At 48.7% G+C, this 21,651-nt stretch overlaps 1 protein-coding gene across 4 annotated transcripts in view; it reads right to left on the bottom strand.

Annotated features, from left to right (window-relative positions):
- Positions 1-2,149: 2,149 nt before the first annotated feature.
- The window catches only part of CREBBP (CREB binding protein), a 124,541-nt gene continuing 105,039 nt past the window's right edge, over positions 2,150-21,651 (bottom strand). For all 4 annotated transcript variants that reach the window (XM_063101307.1, XM_063101306.1, XM_063101308.1 and 1 more), the window contains 11 exons: positions 21,328-21,384; positions 18,073-18,150; positions 17,721-17,788; positions 13,225-13,375; positions 12,705-12,851; positions 11,974-12,087; positions 10,716-10,881; positions 10,278-10,445; positions 7,157-7,318; positions 6,590-6,871; positions 2,150-5,463 (listed from right to left, as the gene is read on the bottom strand). In XM_063101307.1, coding sequence (XP_062957377.1) covers positions 3,295-5,463; positions 6,590-6,871; positions 7,157-7,318; positions 10,278-10,445; positions 10,716-10,881; positions 11,974-12,087; positions 12,705-12,851; positions 13,225-13,375; positions 17,721-17,788; positions 18,073-18,150; positions 21,328-21,384 — 3,562 coding nt within the window. In that variant the 3' untranslated portion in view covers positions 2,150-3,294. The remainder of the gene's footprint in view (positions 5,464-6,589; positions 6,872-7,156; positions 7,319-10,277; positions 10,446-10,715; positions 10,882-11,973; positions 12,088-12,704; positions 12,852-13,224; positions 13,376-17,720; positions 17,789-18,072; positions 18,151-21,327; positions 21,385-21,651) is intronic.

Here is a 21,651-nt window from a genome sequence, read left to right on the forward strand (position 1 = left end):
TCCACCCTTGACTTTTTCTGTTACGTATAATGAAACTATACACGACTAATGTGTGTGAAATAAACTCGTGACATCCTGTGAGGTGCTACATCATGTCACTATGGTTGGAGGTGGGTGGAAGTTATTCTCATTCCTACACACTCCTGCACGTTTGCTACATGGCTGCAAGATCTACTTCCCAGCACTATCTTGTGTTGAAGTACTTCCTGGTAGTACAATGGCTTACCAATATGCAATCATCTTCATTAAAGGTTTTTTTTTTTTTTTTTTTTTTAAATACAGTACCCAATTTTGCCATGCAGTGCTAAAAGCACATTTTGGTTCAAATAAAATCTTTGGTCCCATTTTATAGCAATCAGAAGAAATAGGAAGTTACGTCTTGAATCTGAGATCTTAGAAGCAGAAGCCCCTCCACATCATGTTATCCAGAGACACCTCATTCTTTTCTGTTTTCAATGTGCTAGAATTTCAAAGACAGCATCAAACACATGCTCAGTGGAGACAAATTCAATTGAGCACCTTCAATCTTACAACTAGCTGCTGAGCTAACTCTCAGGGTCATTAGCCAATTGGAACCATCTTCAAATCCAAGCAGTTTTACCAGCTTTTATTATAAACACCAGCACATTTCAAGTTTCCTTTTTTTGATCACAAATATAGGACTTTCTTCTTCTCCTCTTAAGTACACAGCATGAGACACAGCGTCAGGGCTTTCCAGCTTTCTTACAGAAATTTCCTTACAACAAGCTTAGGGTTAGTATTCAGACCACATCCTTAGCCACATCCTTTGACACCTGGATTGCCCAAGATGGCTGCACAGGATGCAGATTCCAAAGAGAATGAGGTTAGTACATAAAGTTTTGAATTCCAGGATAAACTGAAAGATGCCCCCCTACCGCCTGCATTAAAAGGCTGCATGTCTGGGAGAGCACCACCTCCTGAGTGTGGGCTTGGAGCTGCTTTTCCAAGGCTCCAGACCCGCTTCTTGTTTGAACACATGCTCAGGGCTTCCGCACCGGTGGAAAAGGTGATTCTGATGAGAATTGCGAATGTACAAGAAATGAGCAGGCTCAGCAAGGACAGCAGAACTCCACTGGAGCGCGTGGCCTTGCTTTCCCTTTTTAGGACAGGTGGAGATGGGGTTTGGTTGGTGGTGCTAGATGGTAGTCTTACTCTTACCTGGTTTAATTGATCTACATGATTAGAACTCAAGATTCAAAGCACTGTGCTAAAACTAGATTGCACCCTTCCAATTTCTTAGTTTCCTCAAATTTAGATTGCTAAATCAAGTATTTAAGTATTTTGAAAATATCTCTATGAACATAAGGGCCAAAAAAGGGAAGCTATTTGGGCCATGCTTTCTAAATTTACCATCACCCCCACTCCCCCTGATCTAGACCACCCCTTGGTTGGAGGATGAGGGACAAGAGTTGGGGGCAGGAGGCAGCAGATAGAGGACTAGCTTCAGGTCTGTCAGTGGCCTTCCTCCTGGTATTCATGAACTCGTGCCGCCCACTCAGTAAGGGCACCTGAAACTGGAGCCCAAGGGGAGGGTAAGACCATGTACATGGCTGAATGCAAGTGTCCTGCAGCCTGGGCCTTTTCTCACATCAGGGACTGGGGGCCAGTGCTCCAGAGCATCCACCCCTCAGTGGCCTCCAGGCTGGCACCTTGCCTGTGTTTTCCAAAGGAGGCATGGCCCCTACATGAGGCCATGCAGGATAACTGAACACAGGATTGGGTGGGGGGAAGTTAGGAACCACCTCAAATCCCTGGAGAACCCTCCACATCAATCTGGGATCTGTGTACAAGAAAGGGGGCAGGGGCCGCCAGAACAAGTCCCCTCCACAGAGCGCTTGGCTATGACAGGGAGGGACAATGGAGGACAGAGAAGGTGAGCTGGAAGCAAAGTGCTGTTTCAGACCAACTGGGATCCCCAACTGTGCGGGTGGAAGCCACCTGTGAGCATCTAGGTGCGCAGCCAAGGCAGTCCACTGCCTCAGTCTCTGGGAGGAAAGTCCTCCAGGCAGCCACTCAGCTAGGGACACACTGCCCAGCTGCCTCCCACACTGCCACCCGACCGTAGCCCCGGCCTCTCGGCTACGAGAGAACAACCAGAACCATGTCTTACAAAGAACAGACTCCAAAAATATATATAAATAAATAAAAACCTTAAACATTCTTACAGGGATCTTAAAGAACAGAATACATGTTAAAAACTTCAGTAATTTATATCAATTTTAAGCGGTACTTTATATACAATGGGGAAAAAAACACATGCATAGTCCAAATACAATGTTGAAAACAGCATTTTCATAACAAAAAAATCCCCCGAACACTAAGTGTTAATACCATGTACATGAATTCAAGAAGGAACACCCTTTTTGTCTGTTGCACACAGTTTATTTAACAATATGATATAAGAAATGAGTTGGTACTTTATCATTCTATACAGTGATTGAATCTTCTTGAATTTTCTTATTTATAGTAATTATAGCGCTTGCATGATTTACACTAGAATTGCTTTTCCTCATTTCAAGTTTCACATATAAGAAAGAAAAGAATGCTTCTTCTCTATTGACATCAGCATGGTAAGAGAGTGATCATCCCTATTTTTTGTCTAAAACCAGTTTTATCAGAGAAACAAAGCAACAATTTCTACATCTGCAAGACAAGGAGTTTGGCTTCAGCCAGTATGTATAGATAGACGCATGTGTGGGTGTGTGTAGAAGTGTGTGCACGCCGGAGGCGATTCCTATTGTCCAGGGTAATACTTGGAGGCGTCCACAGAGTTCACTATAGAAAAAAATCTTCCCGAAACGTCAGAAAGTTACCGGGATACATTATAAGCTTGCATTATTTCAGGAATCAGTTTCTGAATATTATTTTTCTTCTCACTTTTAAACATAAATGTTTAAAGTCTTGAAAATACAAATAAAAAATATGAATATAATGAACTTGTTTTTCTCGTTAAAAAAAGGCATGAGTCACCAGCAATGACGACAAAAAGAATCCAAACAAAACCCCCCTCCCCCCAAAACAAACAAAAAAAAACGGAGGGGAAAAAAAAAAACCAAAAAACCAAATAAAACAAAGAGAGACCAGATATTTAAATCAACTGGTTTTTAACAAAAAAATATATTCTTTGTATTGTTTCTTTAAACATCAGCCCACCCTTCCATGGCTTGGAAGTAGCAGTTCCACCTAGGAATAAAAAGAGCCTAGATGCCTGGATTTTCAGTACAAAAAGTCCAAGAACATGAAAGGGGAAAAAAAGGTGATGCTCTCATAATGCTACAAACCCTCCACAAACTTTTCTAACGTGTCACCCGTGGTGTCACCGACCATGGATAGTTCACTGGACAGTGCGCTCCTGCTGGGGGTGTTCAGCTGAGGGAGCATTGCACTCTGTTCGGGGTTCCCCAAGTGTCCCTGATCTATGGAGCTGGCCATGGTGACTGCAAGTCCGGGGTGGGGGGAACCAGTCTGGGGCGAGACATGGTGTGGCGAAGGCTGGGGCTGTATCCGTGGTGACGGGCTGGAATGTGGAGGCTGGGACTGGGGCCGTGGAGACTGGACAGGGGCTGGAGACCGCACCTGGTTACTAAGGGACGTGGCGATCTGCTGGCCAGGGAGATGCGAGGCCTGTGGCTGTCCTGAGAGCATGTGCTGCTGGGGGCTCATGGGGTTCGGCTGGCCTGGGGACCCGATCTGCTGCTTCATCTGCTGTTGCTGCAGAATCCGCTGCTGCAGGGCCTGCTGGATGTTGGGGGTGCTGTCTGCCCCCAGCCCAGGCTGCCCCATTTGGCTGAGCTGTCCCATCTGAGCCGCCATCTGGCTCATGGAACTGCCCTGGATGGGGAGGTGCTGCTGCATGCGCTGCTGCTGCAGGGCTGGGGGGTAGCCTCCGGGTCCTTGAGGCTGCTGGAACTGGCCATGCCCTGCCATGCCCCCGGCCATGCCAGCACTACCTTGCTGTTGCTGCTGCTGCTGCTGCTGCTGCTGTTGCTGCTGCTGCTGCTGCTGTTGCTGCTGCTGCTGCAGCAGCTGCCTCCTCAGCATTTCTCGGTACTGTGGATTCATACTTGCCATGTTGGGATTGTGTCCGGTGTTCATGATGTTTAAGGCCTGGCCCTGGGGGTTAAGGCCTCCCATCGCCTGCTGCTGTGGGGGCACGTTGGGCCGTGGCACACCGGCTTGCATGGCATTCAGATTCTGCAGGCCGGGCTGCTGGTGCATGGTGGGCTGGGGCTGCATGCCGGGCTGTGACTGGAGGCCGGGCTGGGGCTGCATGCCAGGCTGATTGGCCACATACTTGGCTGTGCGCTGTTTGATGAAAGCTGCCATTAGCTGCGGGTTTGACTTAAGGATGTTCAGCACCTGCTGCTGTTGCTGGGGGGAGCTGGGCGACTTCAGGGTCCGCAGCAAGTCCTGTAGGGCGCTGGGCGAGATGCTCCTGGGTGGCTGCACGCTGGGCATGCGTGGCCCTGCCACGGTTGCCTGGGCCTGCATGGATATCACAGGCCTGGGCATGCCTGGCATTGGCTGCTGCTGGGGGATGGGTGCCTGTTGCCACTGGCCCGGCGGCATGCTAGACATGACGGGCCCGCTCACCTGGTTGGGCCGGGGCACATTCAGGCCCACGGGGGCCATCTGGCTCCCCGGGGCTCCCATGCCTGCGCGCCCTGGGGGCATGCCGTTGTTGATGTTCACGCGGTACAGGTGCTGCTGCTGCTGCGCCTCGCGCTCAATCTGCCGGGCCGCTTCCACTGCAGCGGGTGGGGGCTGGGCGGGAGGTGGGGGCGCCGGCACCTGGTTGGTGGGCTTCCCAGCGGACACTGTCGTGGGAGGCTGAGTCCGGGCCACGCTGGGGAAGCCGGCTGGTGACATGCTCACTGGCGAGGGCTGGGGCTGGGCAGGGGGCTGCGGCGTCTGGGGTGTGCTGGGTTGTTGTGTGGGGGTCCCGGGCGGTGCTGAGGTAGGAGAAGGCAAACTCTGCTGAGGCACATTGCGGGTGTTCATGGTGGCCATCCGCCGGCGCATGAGCTGGGCTTGCTGCAGGCGGTGCTGGATCTGCTGCTGGCGGAGCTTGTGTTTGATGTTGAGGCAGAAGGGCACGGGGCACTTGTTCTCCTGGCAGTGCTTGGCGTGGTAGCAGCACAGGGCGATGAGCTGCTTGCACACCGGGCAGCCGCCATTGGTCTTGCGCTTGCAGCCCTTGGTGTGCTGCACGACCCGCTTCATCTTCTGGCAGGACGGCAGCGAGCAGTTGGCGTTGCGGCACTGGCAGGCGTGCACCAAGGACTGGATGCAGCGCTGGATGCTCAAGCGCCGTGACTCCTGGGGGCTCTTGGACTGTGGCTCACCCTGGCTGCTGCCCTCGTCATCCAGGCCCAGCCCCCACTTCACCATCTTGTGGGCATGGCTCTTCGTGTTGTAGCAGTTGATGCAGAGGTCGTAGTCCTGCAGACAGGAGAGGGGACAGGCCAGCATCACCAAGGGGCCCAGCACAACCCCGGCTGCCCCTCCCCGCCTCTGGGGTCAGGTCCATGCTCAGGACAGGCTAACAGATGGCCAATGTGTCCACCCGAGGACTAGCATTCCCAGAAACAACCCAGAAGGCTCCCCAAACCACCCAATCTATCTACTCTCCCTCACCTCCTGCAGGTGACCCTCCTGACCCGCTAGCTCATGCGCATGCATGGGCATGGGACTTGGTGTCTGTCCAAGGCTCATGGGCAGTGAACATGAGCCTCCTGCTTTCCTGTGCCCTGGGAATCACATCAGGACCCTGCCACATCCCATCCCGCTCCTACACCTGGACCATGAAGCCCAACAGACTGACACATGGCCATGTTTTCCCAAGTACCGCTAGAGGCTCTGAGATGTCTTCTGCAGGAAGGCGGCCATGGGCCACCTACAGAGTGCCAAATGGTCCTTCCCTAATGTGGAAGCCTGAGTTACTGCAAACTGCTTGTACTTGGAAACTGACAAAATGAAGCACTAAATCTGAAGGAGCCCCAGGACCAGGTTTGATAACCATATTCAGAGAAAGGACATATAAATCCCAGCATTAAGAAATTAGAGGACAAGGAGACTGGAGAGAGCTGGGAAAAAAAGAAAGGAGGTGTTAAAGGTGAGGAAGGAGGACGGGGTCGGGAGGCGGAGGTAGCCCTCATGCGGCTTAGGACCTCCTGCCCCCGCATAGGTCAAGGCTGGCTGCTCCAGTCTGGCAGATGACTGTGGCCCGTCCTGGGAGGAGGGAGCGACATACGAGGAGGGTGGTGTGTGCAGAAAAGCAGGCTGCCCTATGCCACTTCTCAGTGGGGCCAGAACCTCTGCGGAGGGAAGCCAGTGAGTGAGACTACTGGGGAGGAGTTCAGGACCCCTGCACATATGCCCAACTTGCCAACAGGACGGAGGGCTTCCCAACCCCTCAATAAGACTAGAACTGGGGGCAAATGGGTTGGAGTTCCCAGCAGAACCAAAGTGCCTCCAGCACCTCCCTCACACCTGTCCTATGCCCGACCCAGAGCAAGTGTTAGTGACATACAGGAAGAAGACAGCAAAGCCTCTATCTCGTGCCTACCTCACACACAGTGCAATGCCAACGCGTCTCCACGTGGTGTTTACACTCATTGCACGTGTAGACGAAGCGGTCCTGACCCTGGGTGTGCAGCTCTACCAGCATGCACAGCGTGGACCACTTGGAGCGGCGCAAGGAGGAGAACTCCCAGTGCTTGTCTCTGGCAAGGGTGAGGAAGGCATCACGCCCGTCCATGAGGTCGCAGCTCAGCAGGGGGTCTGGGTCGACGATGGGGGGCAGGGTGTTGATGACAGGCCCAGCATGCAGATGGATCACAAAGAAGACCTGCAGGAGAGGGGGCCAGCATTAGCCCCACAGAGCACGGTGTTCCTGTGTGCAGCTTTGGGCAGCATGAAGAATGGGAGGGGGCCACACCAATATCCACCCGAGTTCCCAGCTCTCTGGGATAGAATGGCATTGGTGACGTGCATGGTGCTACCAAGGAGCTGTCCCTCCTTTTCCTGCAGAGCTGCATGGCCACTCCCAGCCAGCCACACCCACCCGTCCCTTGGCCGCAGCATCTCGGCGGCTCCTCTCCCTCTCTCGGGCCTCAGCCACCACCACCTCTACCTCTTTGTGCTTCTCCATGGTGGCGTAGAGCTTCTGGGACAAGTCGTTGGACACATTGGGCATGCTGGGCTTTTTCTTGTTGGCTCGGCTGATGCTGCTTTTATTCTTGTTGGTTTTCTTGTTGTTCTTTTTCTTGGCATTCTTGCTGTCGCCCTGGCTGCCCTGCAATGACACACAAAGCTGTCAGACAAGGTCTGTGTCCAGTCCCATGGTGACCACACTGCTGCCTCAGCAGAGACACAGGCCTGTCCTTGCCGGGCCTGTACCACTTCCAGCCATGTGCCACATTACCTCCCCAGGGATAAATGGGCCAGAATGCTGGCTGAGACTCTAACAAATGGGGGTGGGGAAGCCCCGTTCCATGCTCCACATTATTCTATGGACACTGGAAGTTCTATGTCACATCTCACAGGCTCAGCAGCTTATTCTTCACCTTGAGAAAGGTTCTAAACACCCACAGCATGTGAGTTTTCAGTGGGAGACACAGGAAAGGTACTAATGGGAGAAGCCACCATAGTAAGAGGAGGGACTCCTAAGTGGCCGCTCTCAGGTCCCATCTCCTTGAGCTGGCTCCCTCCAGCAGGGTCTGCAACCCCCCGAGTGCTTCAGTGATCTGGCTAGAGTCTAAGAGGGTCTTGCCTCTCAGTTTAAATGCTCCTATCTGGAAAGAACTCAGGCATGTTATCTGTTTATACTTCAATGTGGAAAGGTTATCCAGTTCTGGTCCAGACAACTTCCTCTTTAACAAGAGGAGAGACGGGCTCTGGGTGCACCCAAGGAGCATCCATCTAGCGGAGGGGTCCAACTGCACCTCACCCCATCAAGGAGCTCGAGGAGATGTGACTGAATGTCATGTGCGGTCCTGGGTGGGATGCTGGGACAGAAAAGGCACACTGGGGAAGAACTGAGGAAATCTGAACAAAGTACGGTCTTTAGTTAACAATGTATTGATATTGGCTAATTACAACAAACATACCACTTTAATGCAAAATGTTAGTAACAGAAGAAATTATGTACTGGAGTATATTGGAACTCTGCACAATTTTTATATAGGCCTTTGCACTCTTCTAAAAAATAATCTATTTCTAAGAAATTTTATAAAAAAATACATTTATTGCGCAAAATTTAGAAAATATAGCCAAATAACAAATATATATATATATATATATTTGCCATCCAGAGCAATAGCATTTTTTCTTCTTCTTGGAATTGTGCCTGTGCACATTTGTCTTTGTATATGTGATTTGTCTTCACAAACTTGGGATTCCACATGAAGCTGCGTCGTGTTTTCCCCCACTGAATGTGACACAAGCGCCCCCTGCCCATAACGTGATGTTTAAAGGCAAAGCCATGTTCCACCCCCAATATCGGCTATAACTGAAATCAACTTCCACTGCGATGTGCTGGGGTGTCACTGAGGAAGGCGAGTCCTCTATGACGGCGTGTCTCTCCGCCAGCCCCTTGGCACGCCCTCCCTGCCACCTGTAAGCCCACGGCGGCCAGCCCAAGTGGGAGCCCCTTGTCCACCTCCACGTCAGAGGCAGGTGCCTTCCCTTTGGCAGGACCCAGTAGGGGTATGTCTCCTCAAGAGATCTCCTCCCTGCAGCACCAGAGACCATGTCCCTGCACTCTGCCAAGTTCTTGCAGGAGCCTGGAGGTCAGGGCATTGACTAACCTGGCACCACCAGAGACCCCCGACCCAGGCCCAGATGCCTTTCCTGCATGACTACTACCACGCTTCCACGCCCTGGCACACAGCTCTGACCCAGGCCACCTCTCACCCAAGGTGTCTGACACCCAGAAGGCCCTCAGGGCTCGCAAATCAGCTGGTCTCCTCGTGGTGAACTCCAGGTCAGCCACTGAAATTCCGCTCACCAGTCAAAGGTCGGCTAGAGCAGGGGCCTCCCTGGACATCCTTCTGAACTACCCTGAGGAGGAGGCACTTCTCAAGCATTAAATCCCCAAACACTGGTGAGAACCAGCCATGCTCTGGAGTGGGGCTGGACATCAGAGGAAGAGGAAACCAGAAGACGACCATCCAAGAGCTCTTCCAGGGAACCACCTGGGACAGACTGCTGTCATCCTGATCTATACTTTCTCTGTTCTGTGAGAGGCTAAGGGCTGTCTTGCAAAGGACAGAATCTGAGGTCCACAGTGCTGGACGCTCAATGGCCACTCGACAATCACTTGTGCACTGAGTGTGTGATGGGAGCAGCGACACGTTTGCCACAGTGCAGACCCAGGGCGTTGTCCCTGGGCAACTCACAGGCACGGCCACAGTGAAATGTCCACAGCTGGCTCTTGGCTTCTGCCTCTGCCAGCATCCTCACTGCGGCTCATGGCAGCAACCCTCACTCAGCTGCTCAGGCCCCACACACAGGAGCCTCCTTAATTCACGGTTTTTCCTCATGGGCCACAAAGACCTAGCTCACATTCTGGAGTTGCTACCCTCAAACCCATCCTACACTTTCACTGTGTCTGCAGCAGCAAATCAAATTTGTGCCGCTGCCATCTCTTCCTCAGACAGCTGCAAGAAGCTTCAAAGTCCCTAATACAGCACGTTTCTTCCCACTGCCTATGAGGTCCTTTGTGTGGTAGGTGGGTCTCAGCTCAGGTGTTCACCTCCCCAGAATACCCCCAATGCCCCCTCCACCACCTCCCTTTGCCCTCATCTATCTTCTCTTCCTAGCTGCCACCACCAGCTCAAAAGCACACTATGTGTGTATGTGTGTACCTCCTTGTTCCTCCTATTAGAAGCTGCCTCAGGGGCAGGGCTCAGTAATCAGGTCGAGTGCAGGAGGCACAGACACCAAATAAGGATGCCCTGAAACACATGATTGAGGCCTGGCACCTGAGGGCCTCCTCACCAAGTGCCTTTTAAGTCCACATGTTGGTTCCTACCTACGACACAGCACATCCTCTCCACCTGCCTTCCTCTCTTTCTTTTTCAGATCCAAACCCTCACACACTTAGGAGATCCCCCTGTGCAGAGGCCCCAGAGCCTGCCCCTCTGCTACCGATGGAAAAACCACCACAGAAGAACCCAACGGCAAACCTGCAAGCCCAGCCTGCCACTCCAACCGTGGCCTGCGTGGTGGCAGGGCTTGGAGGAGGGTGGTACCTCGGTGGTTTCGTTGGCTGCGGTGCTCTCTTCTTTTTTCCTCTCTTCTTCCTCTTGTTCTAGTTCCTTAATGCTCTCTTCCAACACATTGGGCCAGAAATCGCCTTCAAAATAGGGCAGCTCCTTGGCACTTGTGAGCCTGTCTTCAGTTGCTTGTTTAAAAATGTCCTGGGAGGGAGCAAAGCACAGCAGTGAGGGGACAGATTGCAGGCGTTCCTGGGGACCTGGGGTGTGTGCAGGAGTGCCCAACCGTCCTGCTATCCCATGACCAGGCAAGAATCCTGGCTGCCTGTGCCTGATGCCTCTGCACTTTCACTTTGTGCTTTTGTGATTATGCTAATTTTGGTAAGTGGACACAAACATGAAGTACGTGGGTGCAAAAGCAAGACACACAAATGTACGACAATCAACTATGACAAAAGCCACCACCTTCTTTACCTTGTAGTCATGAATGATCCGCTCTGCAAACGCCTTGTCCAACATCTTTTTGTACCACTCCTGCAGTCGCTTTGGTTTTGGAATTTTTTGATCAGGGGGGTGGCAATGGAAGATGTAGTCATCTCCTTCACTTGGGGGACAGGCCCAGATGTGCCCTGTTACATACCTGCAGGACACATGCATGCAAGTTAGCGAAATCAGCCCTGCCTTCAAGGAGTTACAGCTGAGGAATGGGGACCAAAGCAAGACAGAAATAATTATAAAGAAGAAAACAAAGAAATTACTACAACGCTTATGGTGACCCTGTAAGAGATAGACAAGTTCCAAACCAGGATGCTTGGGGGAGGAAAGAGGGGTCACAATGAATCTCCATCATGTGCAAATGCAAGCCTTGGCACAGGCCTTGGACCGTGGACCTCATCCCTCTCAGGGGGGCGAACAGGGTGAGGCCAAGGTCACAAGAGAGTCTAGTCTCTTTATAGAGCTGGGAACACAATGGCACATCAAGGCTCATCACAGTGATGTGCTAAATGCGCTATCTACTTCCTCCTGAACTGGAATGGCAGCTCAGCTGAGGTATTTCTCTCTAAGAGGTTAATATCAAAATCAATCTCATTCATTCTGTTCAAGACACTCCGATCAAATACCACTAACCTTTTCAAGTTTGGGAAAGGAATGTGATAGATCTGGAGTATGAAAACAAAGTACTACAGAAAGAAGTCAGACACAAGAGACCATACACTGCAGGATTCCACGTATACAAAATACCCAGAAGTGACACATTTATAGAGAAAGAAAGCAGGTGAGTGGTCATTGGGGCAGAGGTGGGACAGGAATTAATAGCAAAGGGGCACAAAGGATCTCATGGCCCCCATGTTCTGAAACTGGTTCATAGTGATAGTTGCACCATTTGGCAGAGTTACTAAAACCCACTGAATCGTACAACTGAAACAGGCAAAATGTTATAATACGTAAATTATGCCTCAATAAAGATTTAAAAAAAAAAAAAAAAAAAAAGACACAAGTGGGAAAAGAATGAAAAGAAAGCAAGGGAGGGAAAGAGCCCACATTGGCCGGCAGCAGACACCAGCAGGCCAGTGAGCTCCCAGAAAGAGGCTTCACGGGCATCTGAACTCTTTCAGGAAGTTAAATATAAAACACACACAACTTAAAAAATTACTCTCATTATTTCACAAAATAAACATACAACAAAAAACAGTTTTTTTTATTAGTACCGAATAATTTAATCCAAACTCACCCCAATTTCTTCACATATTCTAGATATCCAATAAGGATCTCATGGTAAACGGCTGTCCGGAGGCAGCGGGGCCGGAAGAAATGAATACTGTCCAGATAAGATATGTACACACGCCTATGGGGCGACAGACACATTGTTAATCCAGGCTACCCCTCGAACTTGAAACCAAACATGAGCATCCATAAAAACCTCCACAAGTAGGTTTTGTTTTGACAGCACTTACACTGGCCACCAGAAAGGACATGATAAAATGCCAATCATCAACCCAACTGCTGACAAGTGACAAAGAATTTGGAATTCAGTTTTTGTTCCTGAACAAAAGGGAGGGCACCACTCTCCGCAGAGAGCCACGGAAGGATCAGGGCACACCAAGAAAGCCACTTCTAGTTCCCTCGCACCCAGACCCTGACTGAATAGGAAGTAACTCTTTCTGCATGGGTGTGCCAAGCTTGCCCCACCCAGACTCCCCGAGTTTACCTGTCTCAGGTACGACAGAGACAACAGCAGGACCAGGGCCCATGCGCCCTCAGAACACAAAACACATGTGCCGTAGTCATCTAAACACTTCACATCCCCCAAGTTCAGTGGAAGATAAAACTAACTAGTTCAGTTAGTTAATTGTGGCTTAATTTATTTTAACCCAGTACTCAAGAATACAGACACTTAGAGCCCTGGCCTTTATAACACAATATACCGAACGAGCCAGACCCAAACAGGAGATGGAGGACTACCTTGTGTTTGGAGGGGGGCAATCAGAGCCGTACTCCTGCACGTGCATTCCAAAAAAGCACACATCCACGCCATCAATTTCCTCAAAAGCAAAGAGCGCTTTGGTTCGATATGGGAAAGATTCAGACATTTCCCCAGAATCCACAAACCTGAAATAAAAACCAGAGCCTAATGTTTGCCAATGTTATTTTTTACAAGGGGCTTTTATAAACTAGACCTGTGGCTGTAACACTGCTCAGTGCAGAAGAGCGAAAGGCTCGACCCCCTTTTGGGACTATGGCCAGAGCTCTCCCCATGAGCCCAGGCAGCCTCCAAGCTGTGGCTCAATTCTTCCTGAGCCTGTGTCACTTACGTGAGAACTGTATCTCTGCTAATGAATTCTGAGGAGGGCTGGCTCTACACTAGCCACTGCAGAGCCTTTGCATGATGATGCTGAATGCCAGTGCCTCACAGAGAGCGGGCAGGCCTCCGGCAGCGGGCATGGACACTCCCCCAGCGCGTTAGAGAACAGAGTGCACGAACCGTGACTTCATCCCGGGCTTGACCTCCACAGTCTTGTCAGAGCTGGCCACCACTCTGACAAAAACCTCCCCGGCCTCAGGGTGATTCTGGCGCCGCAGAAACTTGTTCACTCGGTCTTCCAAGTGGTTTCCCAGTCGTGTGGTTTGCAGTCCTAGAAAGTCCAGAAGGAGAGGGTTAAGGGCTCAGGAAGGGGGGCTGAGGTGGTTGCTGAGATGGGAATCCACTTCCTTCTTTTGAAAAAGACTGATATTTTAAAAGATTAATGTTTGCCAAATGAAGAAGGGATCTAATCTGTCCTATGACATGAGTGTTTTAAAAGGAAAGGTGAATTCTGGGATCTCAGGCATCCCACATCCTGAAAACTGTTTCCTTGCCCAGATATTTCCATCTTTTTTAACAGTAAGGGGCAGAAGAGCCACAGAGGTGGCCCTGAATCTGACAGGCTTAAAGAGGAGCCAGCTGTGCCCACTGGGCCTCCTGTCTCTTCCCATCCCAGGCCGTGAGGCTCCCACTAAGCAAAAGGCTCCTGTGTGGCCGGCTGGCCTCACAGCTGTCTCCCACAGACCTCCCCAGCTGGGCTACTTCCTGCCCCCAGAACCATGAGTTAGGAACTCTAATGGCACAGGGGGACCTGCACTGCTTCACTGGGGCAGGGGAGGTAGATGTAGGGGGAAGTCAGGCAGGGCTAGTGCACCATTGGGGAAGGTAAGGAGTAAGTGTGCTCAGTGACTGGGCCTCTCCTGGCCCCCTTCTCCCCCACCACCCCTCCCCACCCCAAGGACAGACCCTGGTGTGGCCACTGTGACAAGAGCTACTCAGAGGCAAAACGTTACAGTACAGAGAACTCCTTGCACACAGGAAAAAAGGCTAGAATGGAAAGCTGCAAAAGGCTCATAGTAATTATTTACAGATGATGGGATTTTAAAGACTTTTTATTATAACAAAATTGATTGTATCTGTGGGGTACAGAGTTGAACATCAACACCCACGTGCAATATGTGACACTCACTTCAGAGTAATAATTATATTCAATAATATATAATATCATTGCTATTCGTGGCTCTTTACCCATTCTTCCCTCCCCCCTACTTCTAGTAACCCCAGTTGTGCTTTAAGACGCTGTCTTCTTTACTGACATTCTAACATTTTCTGTATTAGTGAGAAATATAAAAAATAAATATTTGGGATTTTGGAAGAAATATTTTTAAAAATCTATTTAGGATTTTCCTGAGGTCAAGAAATAAACTGAAAATTTTGACTAACCTCTAAACTTCATTTTTCTGCAATAAACATACTAATAGTGGTGCTTTTTTTGGTATGTATCTCCATAAAAGTGATTCATAAAGAAAAAGAGCGTAACGGTAAAGAAATACAAACCTCATGAAAAAATAAAAATGTGTACAGCTATGAAAAGGAGTGAAAGGGCTGGCTGGTTAGCTCGGTTTGTTAGGGTGCAGCCTTATAACATCAAGGTCATGGGTTCGAATCCCCATACTGGCCAGATGGCCCCCCCCGCAAAAAAAAGGTGGGGAAGGGAGAGTGGAGAGCGGATCTGAGATGCAGAGCTGTGCTCCCCACAGCAGTGCAGCCGAGCCCTGGGCCCTGCCTTGCAGCACCCCTGGAAAAACACAAGCACTCTGAAAAACAAAGACCAAGGTGCAAAGCAACCTGTAAGGCCGCATTGCCTATTGGTGAGGCCCCTGAAGAAAATTCTAGAGTTCTCACCCCCATGCTGCTGCTGAGCAAGTTTTATTCCCTCATGGAATGGCTTCTGTTTCTGAAGGTTAAGACATAGCTAAGAAAGGCCACCTGCAGTGGTGCAGCAAAACACCTCCTCCTCCTCCCCCTTCTAGCAACACAACTGTGATTTCCAAACAGCAGTTGGAAGGAATCCACCTTTTAACGGAGGTCTTTGCTTTTTATTTCAAGTCACTTGAATTTGCTTCACTATATATACACGGGTTCTTAAATGAGACAACTTTTAACAGTCTTGTTACAGGCACCAAACTGAGGGTATGGCTAGAGGGGCCCTTGCCCCCTTCACAGATGTAGGACATGACCCGCTGAGGAGCAACAATGGCACCATGGAAAGAGGAGCCAGCGCACACTCAGAAATGAAAACACGAGGGACGCAGTTTCTCCCGGGGCGAGAACGGTTACTGTCATGTTTTTTAGGAAGCTACCCTCCCACATGAATACTGCCCTTTCTCAGGTGGGACACACGGGCAGACCCTGGGCACTTCCCCACGGTGCACGTGGATCCCTTGCATGCTCACACAGTGGCCTAGTTTTCTGTACCTTTCTATTTAGCCCCTTGTTCCCACATTTTCATCATTCATCACCACGCTGCAGTGGACATCCTCATACATTCCTTTATGCACATGTAAAAATACTTTTGTGAGATACTTGCATAAAACTGGAATTGCAGAGTCTAAAAATGAACATTTTAAACTGTGTCCCTCCCCCACCCTGGCATCCAACTTTTGTGCCTTTTCCTTTCTGATCTCTCGGTTTTAGCTTTTTAGGAAGGCTTTTTATAAACCAATACAGTAAAAACATTCTGTTACTTTTATCTTGAATGCATTTGTAGTTTTGTTTACTTTTCCCCCTTCTATGCCTGATTTAATTCTGTCCGTGGTGTATGGCAGGGCTATGGTCAGTTGTTCCAATATTACTCACTGACCGGTCAATTGGAAGATATCTTCAATACTGAGCACAAATACTTACAAAGCATACCTTTCCTTTGTGACCTACAGACATCGGTAAAGGTCATGCTGGCCCATGTTCCTGTCAACAACGAAGGGTAACACTGGCCTCTAGGGCCCTTTCTTATTGTGCCCCCAACGTTCCACATCTAGAACTCTCAAGCTCACCCACCAAAGGTCCAAGCATCCTTCTCCACCACTCCCTGGACACTGGGGTGCAGGTGCGGGGCTGGGCTAGCTCTTGGATATCTTCTGCCATCCCCACACATACCCACCTCCTGTCCCTTCCAGCTGCCAACTGCTGCTGTACTGAAGCCTAACTCTGGGCAATTTGGTTTTAGTCACCAAAGCTCTGGTCCAGGAAAGTGTTTATAACTTGCTGGACTATTTTAATGACCTCACTCAGAATGGATCCTTTGAAGCTCGGTTTGGTTCTCAACTAGAAGCAACTGTGTCCCCCAGGGGACATCTGGCAATGTTGGAGACATTTCTGATGGACACAACTCATAGGGAGAGGTGTTACTGATATGTACTGGGGATGCTGCTAAAATCCCACAGTGCAAGGACAGCCCCCAACAAACGATCTGGCCCCAGATGTCAACAGTGGCTCAGCTGAGAAACCCTCGTCTATAAAGAAGTACAACAACAGTTGGTGAATTCATCAATTAATATTTTGAAAAGCTTTAACAGAGGCAGTATATGTTATAGGATAACTTTGGAGTCTGATCAATAGAGTTTGAACTTGAATTAAAACTTACTTTGAGGCCGGCCCGTGGCTCACTCGGTAGAGTGTGGTGCTGATAACACCAAGGCCACGGGTTCGGATCCTATATAGGGATGGCCGGTTAGCTCACTGGCTGAGCATGGTGCTGACAACACCAAGCCAAGGGTTGAGATCCCCTTACCGGTCATCTTTAAAAAAAAACAAACAAACAAAAAAACTTACTTTGAAGCCTACAGTCACTTGTTTTGCTAGAGAAGGTGAAAACTACAGGGAGCCGTGGGCAAGTGAACTTTAAAACCAAGCTGCAGTTGGCTTTCTTAGGTTTGGTTTGCTGGTAAAGTCAGCAAAAGGATAGCCTGGGAACTCCAAGCTACAGGAGGGAGTTCTCAGTACATGAGAGTTTATTCTGTAAAGATTAAATTATCAGGACTGGCTGGTTAGCTCAGCTGGTTAGAATATGGTTTTATAACACCAAGGCCAAGGGCTCAGATCCCCACACCAGCCAGCTGCCAAAAAAAAAAAAAAAAGTCTTTTCATAGCTGGTGGTGCTGCCGTAAACGTAGCAACAAGTCTTCCTGCAGATGAGGCTCCTACCACTCCTAGGTAAATGGCAGCCAGTTCCCAGTGGGCTCACGAGTGGCCTGCCTCACTGCAGGAGGACCCAACGCCCATCAGAAAGGCCCAAAGCACCCACACAGGGGCTTAGGACTCGGAGCACACCAGCTGCAACACTACATCTGTCTGTGTCGGGGGTGGTGGTGGTGGTGGTGGTGTCTTAGTTCTAACCTACTTGGGAAGGATCTGCTGACAAATGTTCTCTCTAGAATTTACAAAGTTTACTGCATATCTAAGCTTTCTAAACTTTCATCTAAAACACACTGATCACAAAGCTGACTTTCATGTAAGTATTAAGCCAAATGATTCTCTTCAAGAGTAAGACAAGAACAAAAACCTTTGACAACCGAGTTCTAAACTATGTGCTGAAAAGTACCAAAGGAAGACTGGGAAATTTCACACAAGTTTCTAAACTGTACAGTCCAGGAAACAGAAATCTTCTACACACTTACTCTTAGCACTGAATTTGTTTTCTTTTCGAGGTCTGCCAGTTTTCTTCAAGCAGTTGTCGCACACAAAGCTGCAAAAAATGATGGGTGTGGTCAGATCACATACAACCATAGATGCTGCCAAACCAATGAAACGCGGCACCAAAACACTCTGTTGGCTGTTGAAATCACATCATCACAAAAAGAGTGAGGAGGCAGACTGCTTTAATTCCATAATCCTAAAGTAGGCAAACACTTAAGCCTTAAATTTAGAACGAAATTCACTCCTGATTCTTGCTGACAACAATGAAGACAATATAGCAGCAGCCCTCGCAGCCGCAGTGGCCCTCCCCCAAGCTCACAGGAAATGACTCACCCTGAAGGCCAGATGATGTCATAGTGCAGAACGCAAATCTGATGCATCTTCCGGCCACACTCCTTGCAATCGACGAAACTAGGAGACAAAGAAGGCGCACTGTTGCATACATGGAACCACACAACCGTAGTCCCTTGTAGAAAAGCCTGTGTGTGTCCACACCTTGTCCTCGGGTTACTTTGAGTACCTCTGACCTTGATGCATGTGTCGCTGGATTTAGCTGTATTTTACAAATGCAGCCATATGCTATTTCTATAGAGAAAAGCCGACTTTCTCCCTTTCTTTGTACAAGTGCCACATTGTTCTTTTCTCCCAATCTCCCTTTGGAACCAGAAATGAAACTTTCTTTTTAAAAATTACTATGATAAAGGCATATTTTACAGGCCAGTATTTCTGACATTACTACACATATTCAAGACCAAAGCTTTCTCTAGGTTATTTCACACAGCTAAACTGACTTAAAAAACAGAAAACATGAAGATACTTCAAAAAGTTCATGGAAAGATTCATATTACCTTTTGATTCTATTCTTCCAGGAACTTTCTGAAGTGCCCTCATACTTCTAGTGTTATAAACACTTGTTCTTACACCTAAAAGCTTTGAGGGTACCAACAGGAAGCATGGTCAGGTCAGAGCAGACCTGCTAGACCCGAGGCAAAGGAAGAACCTGCTGTGAGTCACTTGTAAAGGGTGGAAAGTATCAAGCCTACTCAGACAGGGACAGGGCTTTACTCAGATAAACACTGGTGAAACAAGTGGATGGACCCCTTTTCTTCAACAACCATGTCCACACCGCTCTACGGCAGCCACACCCACAGCGCCAGGGCTCTGTCATCTCCAGGATATGCCCCACCTGGGCGTCTTAAACGCCAAGGTGCTCTGAAGTAAGACCTTTGACTTTCTGAGCTCACTTCCTTACTGCCACCACAACTCACAGCTCCTGGAAGACTTAAGGGACCAGAAAGTATCACAGTTCCCCCAAACGTTCTTGAGTTCAGGCTCTTCTGTAATGTGACCAGGCTCTTGCTGATGACTGTCAGGTTCCTCACCCCTTTATCCTGCCACTGCATGTGCTGTGCAGGCCTCCAGCCCTGGATCTACGCTAACAGGGACAGCTTCTCTGTCGCAGCCCTCCAGTCCTCATCACCCTCTGGTGCCTGCTAACAACCGCGCCTGGCATGGCCCCCCTCTCCCGTGCCACACGGGGGCTATCTTGAATCTCCCCTCCTTTCCTCCAGTGGCTCATCACCCCCTTTCAGCTCTGCCTCTGAAATTTCAGCAATTGAGCTCAGCCCCTATGCTAAGAACCTAAAAGGCTGGCAGGCCAATAGCTCCCTCGACTGCTGTGCCGCCTCCAGAGGTCCTCCCTCCCAATTCTCCTCTCCCTATCAGGGAAAAGGAGTGTCAAAAAAAAAAAAAAAAAAAAAAGAAAGAAAGCTGTGTGTTTTAGACCCCATGGCATCAATTTTGAATTTCAACCCCCCCTCAGTCCCGACAGTGTGGCTTCTTCTGCCTCCAAAAGCTCTGGCTTTAGCTCAGGTTTCAATTTCTTGCCTGGGTTGTGGCTGTAAGTCTCCTAACTAGTTTCTCTACTAGAGTTCAAAGTCTTTTCTTCTTCTGGTCAGCTCACCTCTCAGATCCAGGTGATCTGTTTACACCAGAAACCAAAGCCGTTCTTTAAAATCTCTGCAGCACATACAGGATAAATCTAAATGTCAAAAAACAGTGGAACTGGCCCTGCACAGAGTATACTCTCAGCCTCTGCATCCCGTGGGACTTCACTCACATCCCACCTACCAGTCACTCTAGGTGACTTATGGTTTTAATACCCTGTGTGCTTTCATTCCTTTGGATCTAGACTGCTCTGCCCCCTGCAATACCTGATTCTAGACAAGCACCACCTTTTCCAGGAAGCTGAGCCAATGGTGGTGACGCTGCTCTGCCTGGGCTGAGGACCTGCACCCCCGGGACCACCCTTACCACCCCTGCTGTCTGCACTAGTGTCCTCCTGTCTTGAAAGGAGGCACACCCTTTATTCATCCACGTGTCCCCCTCTGGCACCTCATATTCGAATGCAGCGTATTTTGAAGTTGAAAAGCGAATGTAAATTGCAATGAAACTAAAAAACTATGCAGAGGAGGACGTAATGAGAAAAGGGAGGAGGAAAATCAGGACAAACAATCCACCGGTCACTAGACAGATTGAAGTCTGGCTTGAGGAAGTAACCGCTTGAGCTAAAGCCGACCCATCCACCAGTCACTAAAGGTAGGTCTGGGTGTTGTGGGGGCAGTCTTCATGTGCACCAGCACTTCATTAAGGCTACAGCTCTGGTATTTAATGAAATCCCCACACTTGGTACCAGGCAGTAGTAGAGACTAAGTAACCTGCCAAAAGTAAACCTAGGTTTCCAAATGTAGCCTGGTGGAAAGTCTGTGTCTTCCACTAGGAGTTGGCCTCCTCTGTAGCTGGGAGGGTCGAGGCCAAGGGAGGGCAGGTCCTGTTTCTTGGCTTTGGACATGTCACAGTCCACATTTCCCAAAGACCCAATGCTGCTGGAGCCTGCACCTTCCAAGCAGCCCCAGATGGGCACCCACCATCTGGATAGAAAACAGTGGATATTGCCACACATAGGGTGCCCCTCAGGACTCTATTTTGGGCACCTAGGAGGAGGCAAGCACACTGAAGGAACTCTGTAGTCTCTTTAGGGGCTACTACAAAGCAAACTTGGCAAATGTAATATTCTTATTTATCATTGCAGAAAAATAAAGTATTTGACAATGGCTTTTGGAAATATACTATACCAAAGACAGTACCAAGAACATACACCAAATTTCACACTATTTATTTTTAGAGAATGGTTTCTAAGTGGTTTTCTTTCTGAAATGTCCCTTTAAGTGATACTAGCACTACTCCCAAATATTCCTGCCTTTGGTCTCTGAAAATTCACACTAAATGGCTTTTTAAAGACACCTATGGACACATTATTAGGGAAGTTCTAATAGAACCTAAACATCCATCTAATCTTACCACTGTTAAAATTCAGTGTTGGAGAACATGTTACAGGGACATATATATTTTGTATGAATTTAAAAGATTCCATCTATACCTGAAAGATAGCTTCACACAAGAACTTCCATACTACAGAATATATTTCAAAAGTTTTCTCCCACAACCCAATCATAGGGAGTAACTTTCCTGATCTGAAACCAAAAGTCAAAGTCAAAGTCAAAGTCAAAAATAAAGCTATATACTCACGGCTCAGGGTCTAAGGTATCGTTTTTCTTTTTTTCAAATTGATCCTTTGAAATTGTCCTTAAAAAAAAAAGAAAAATTGTTAATTAACTAAAATTTATCTGTTGAGTATACTACAGGGTCTCTGGAATATTATTTTGTAACTAATTCTTCAAATAAAAATGATGGTGAGTAGATATCTCCAGTAGATGTAATGATGGAATGAATATAAAATTTAATTCCCCAGAAAGCACTGCCATTTATTTTTCCATATATTTTCTTTCTTGGAATATCTCCTCCCAACCACTATCAGCATTTACTACAAGATTAATTAAGACTAGATAAAAT

This window comes from Cynocephalus volans, chromosome 6 (assembly GCF_027409185.1).
Source record: "Cynocephalus volans isolate mCynVol1 chromosome 6, mCynVol1.pri, whole genome shotgun sequence".
Lineage (NCBI taxonomy): Eukaryota > Metazoa > Chordata > Mammalia > Dermoptera > Cynocephalidae > Cynocephalus > Cynocephalus volans.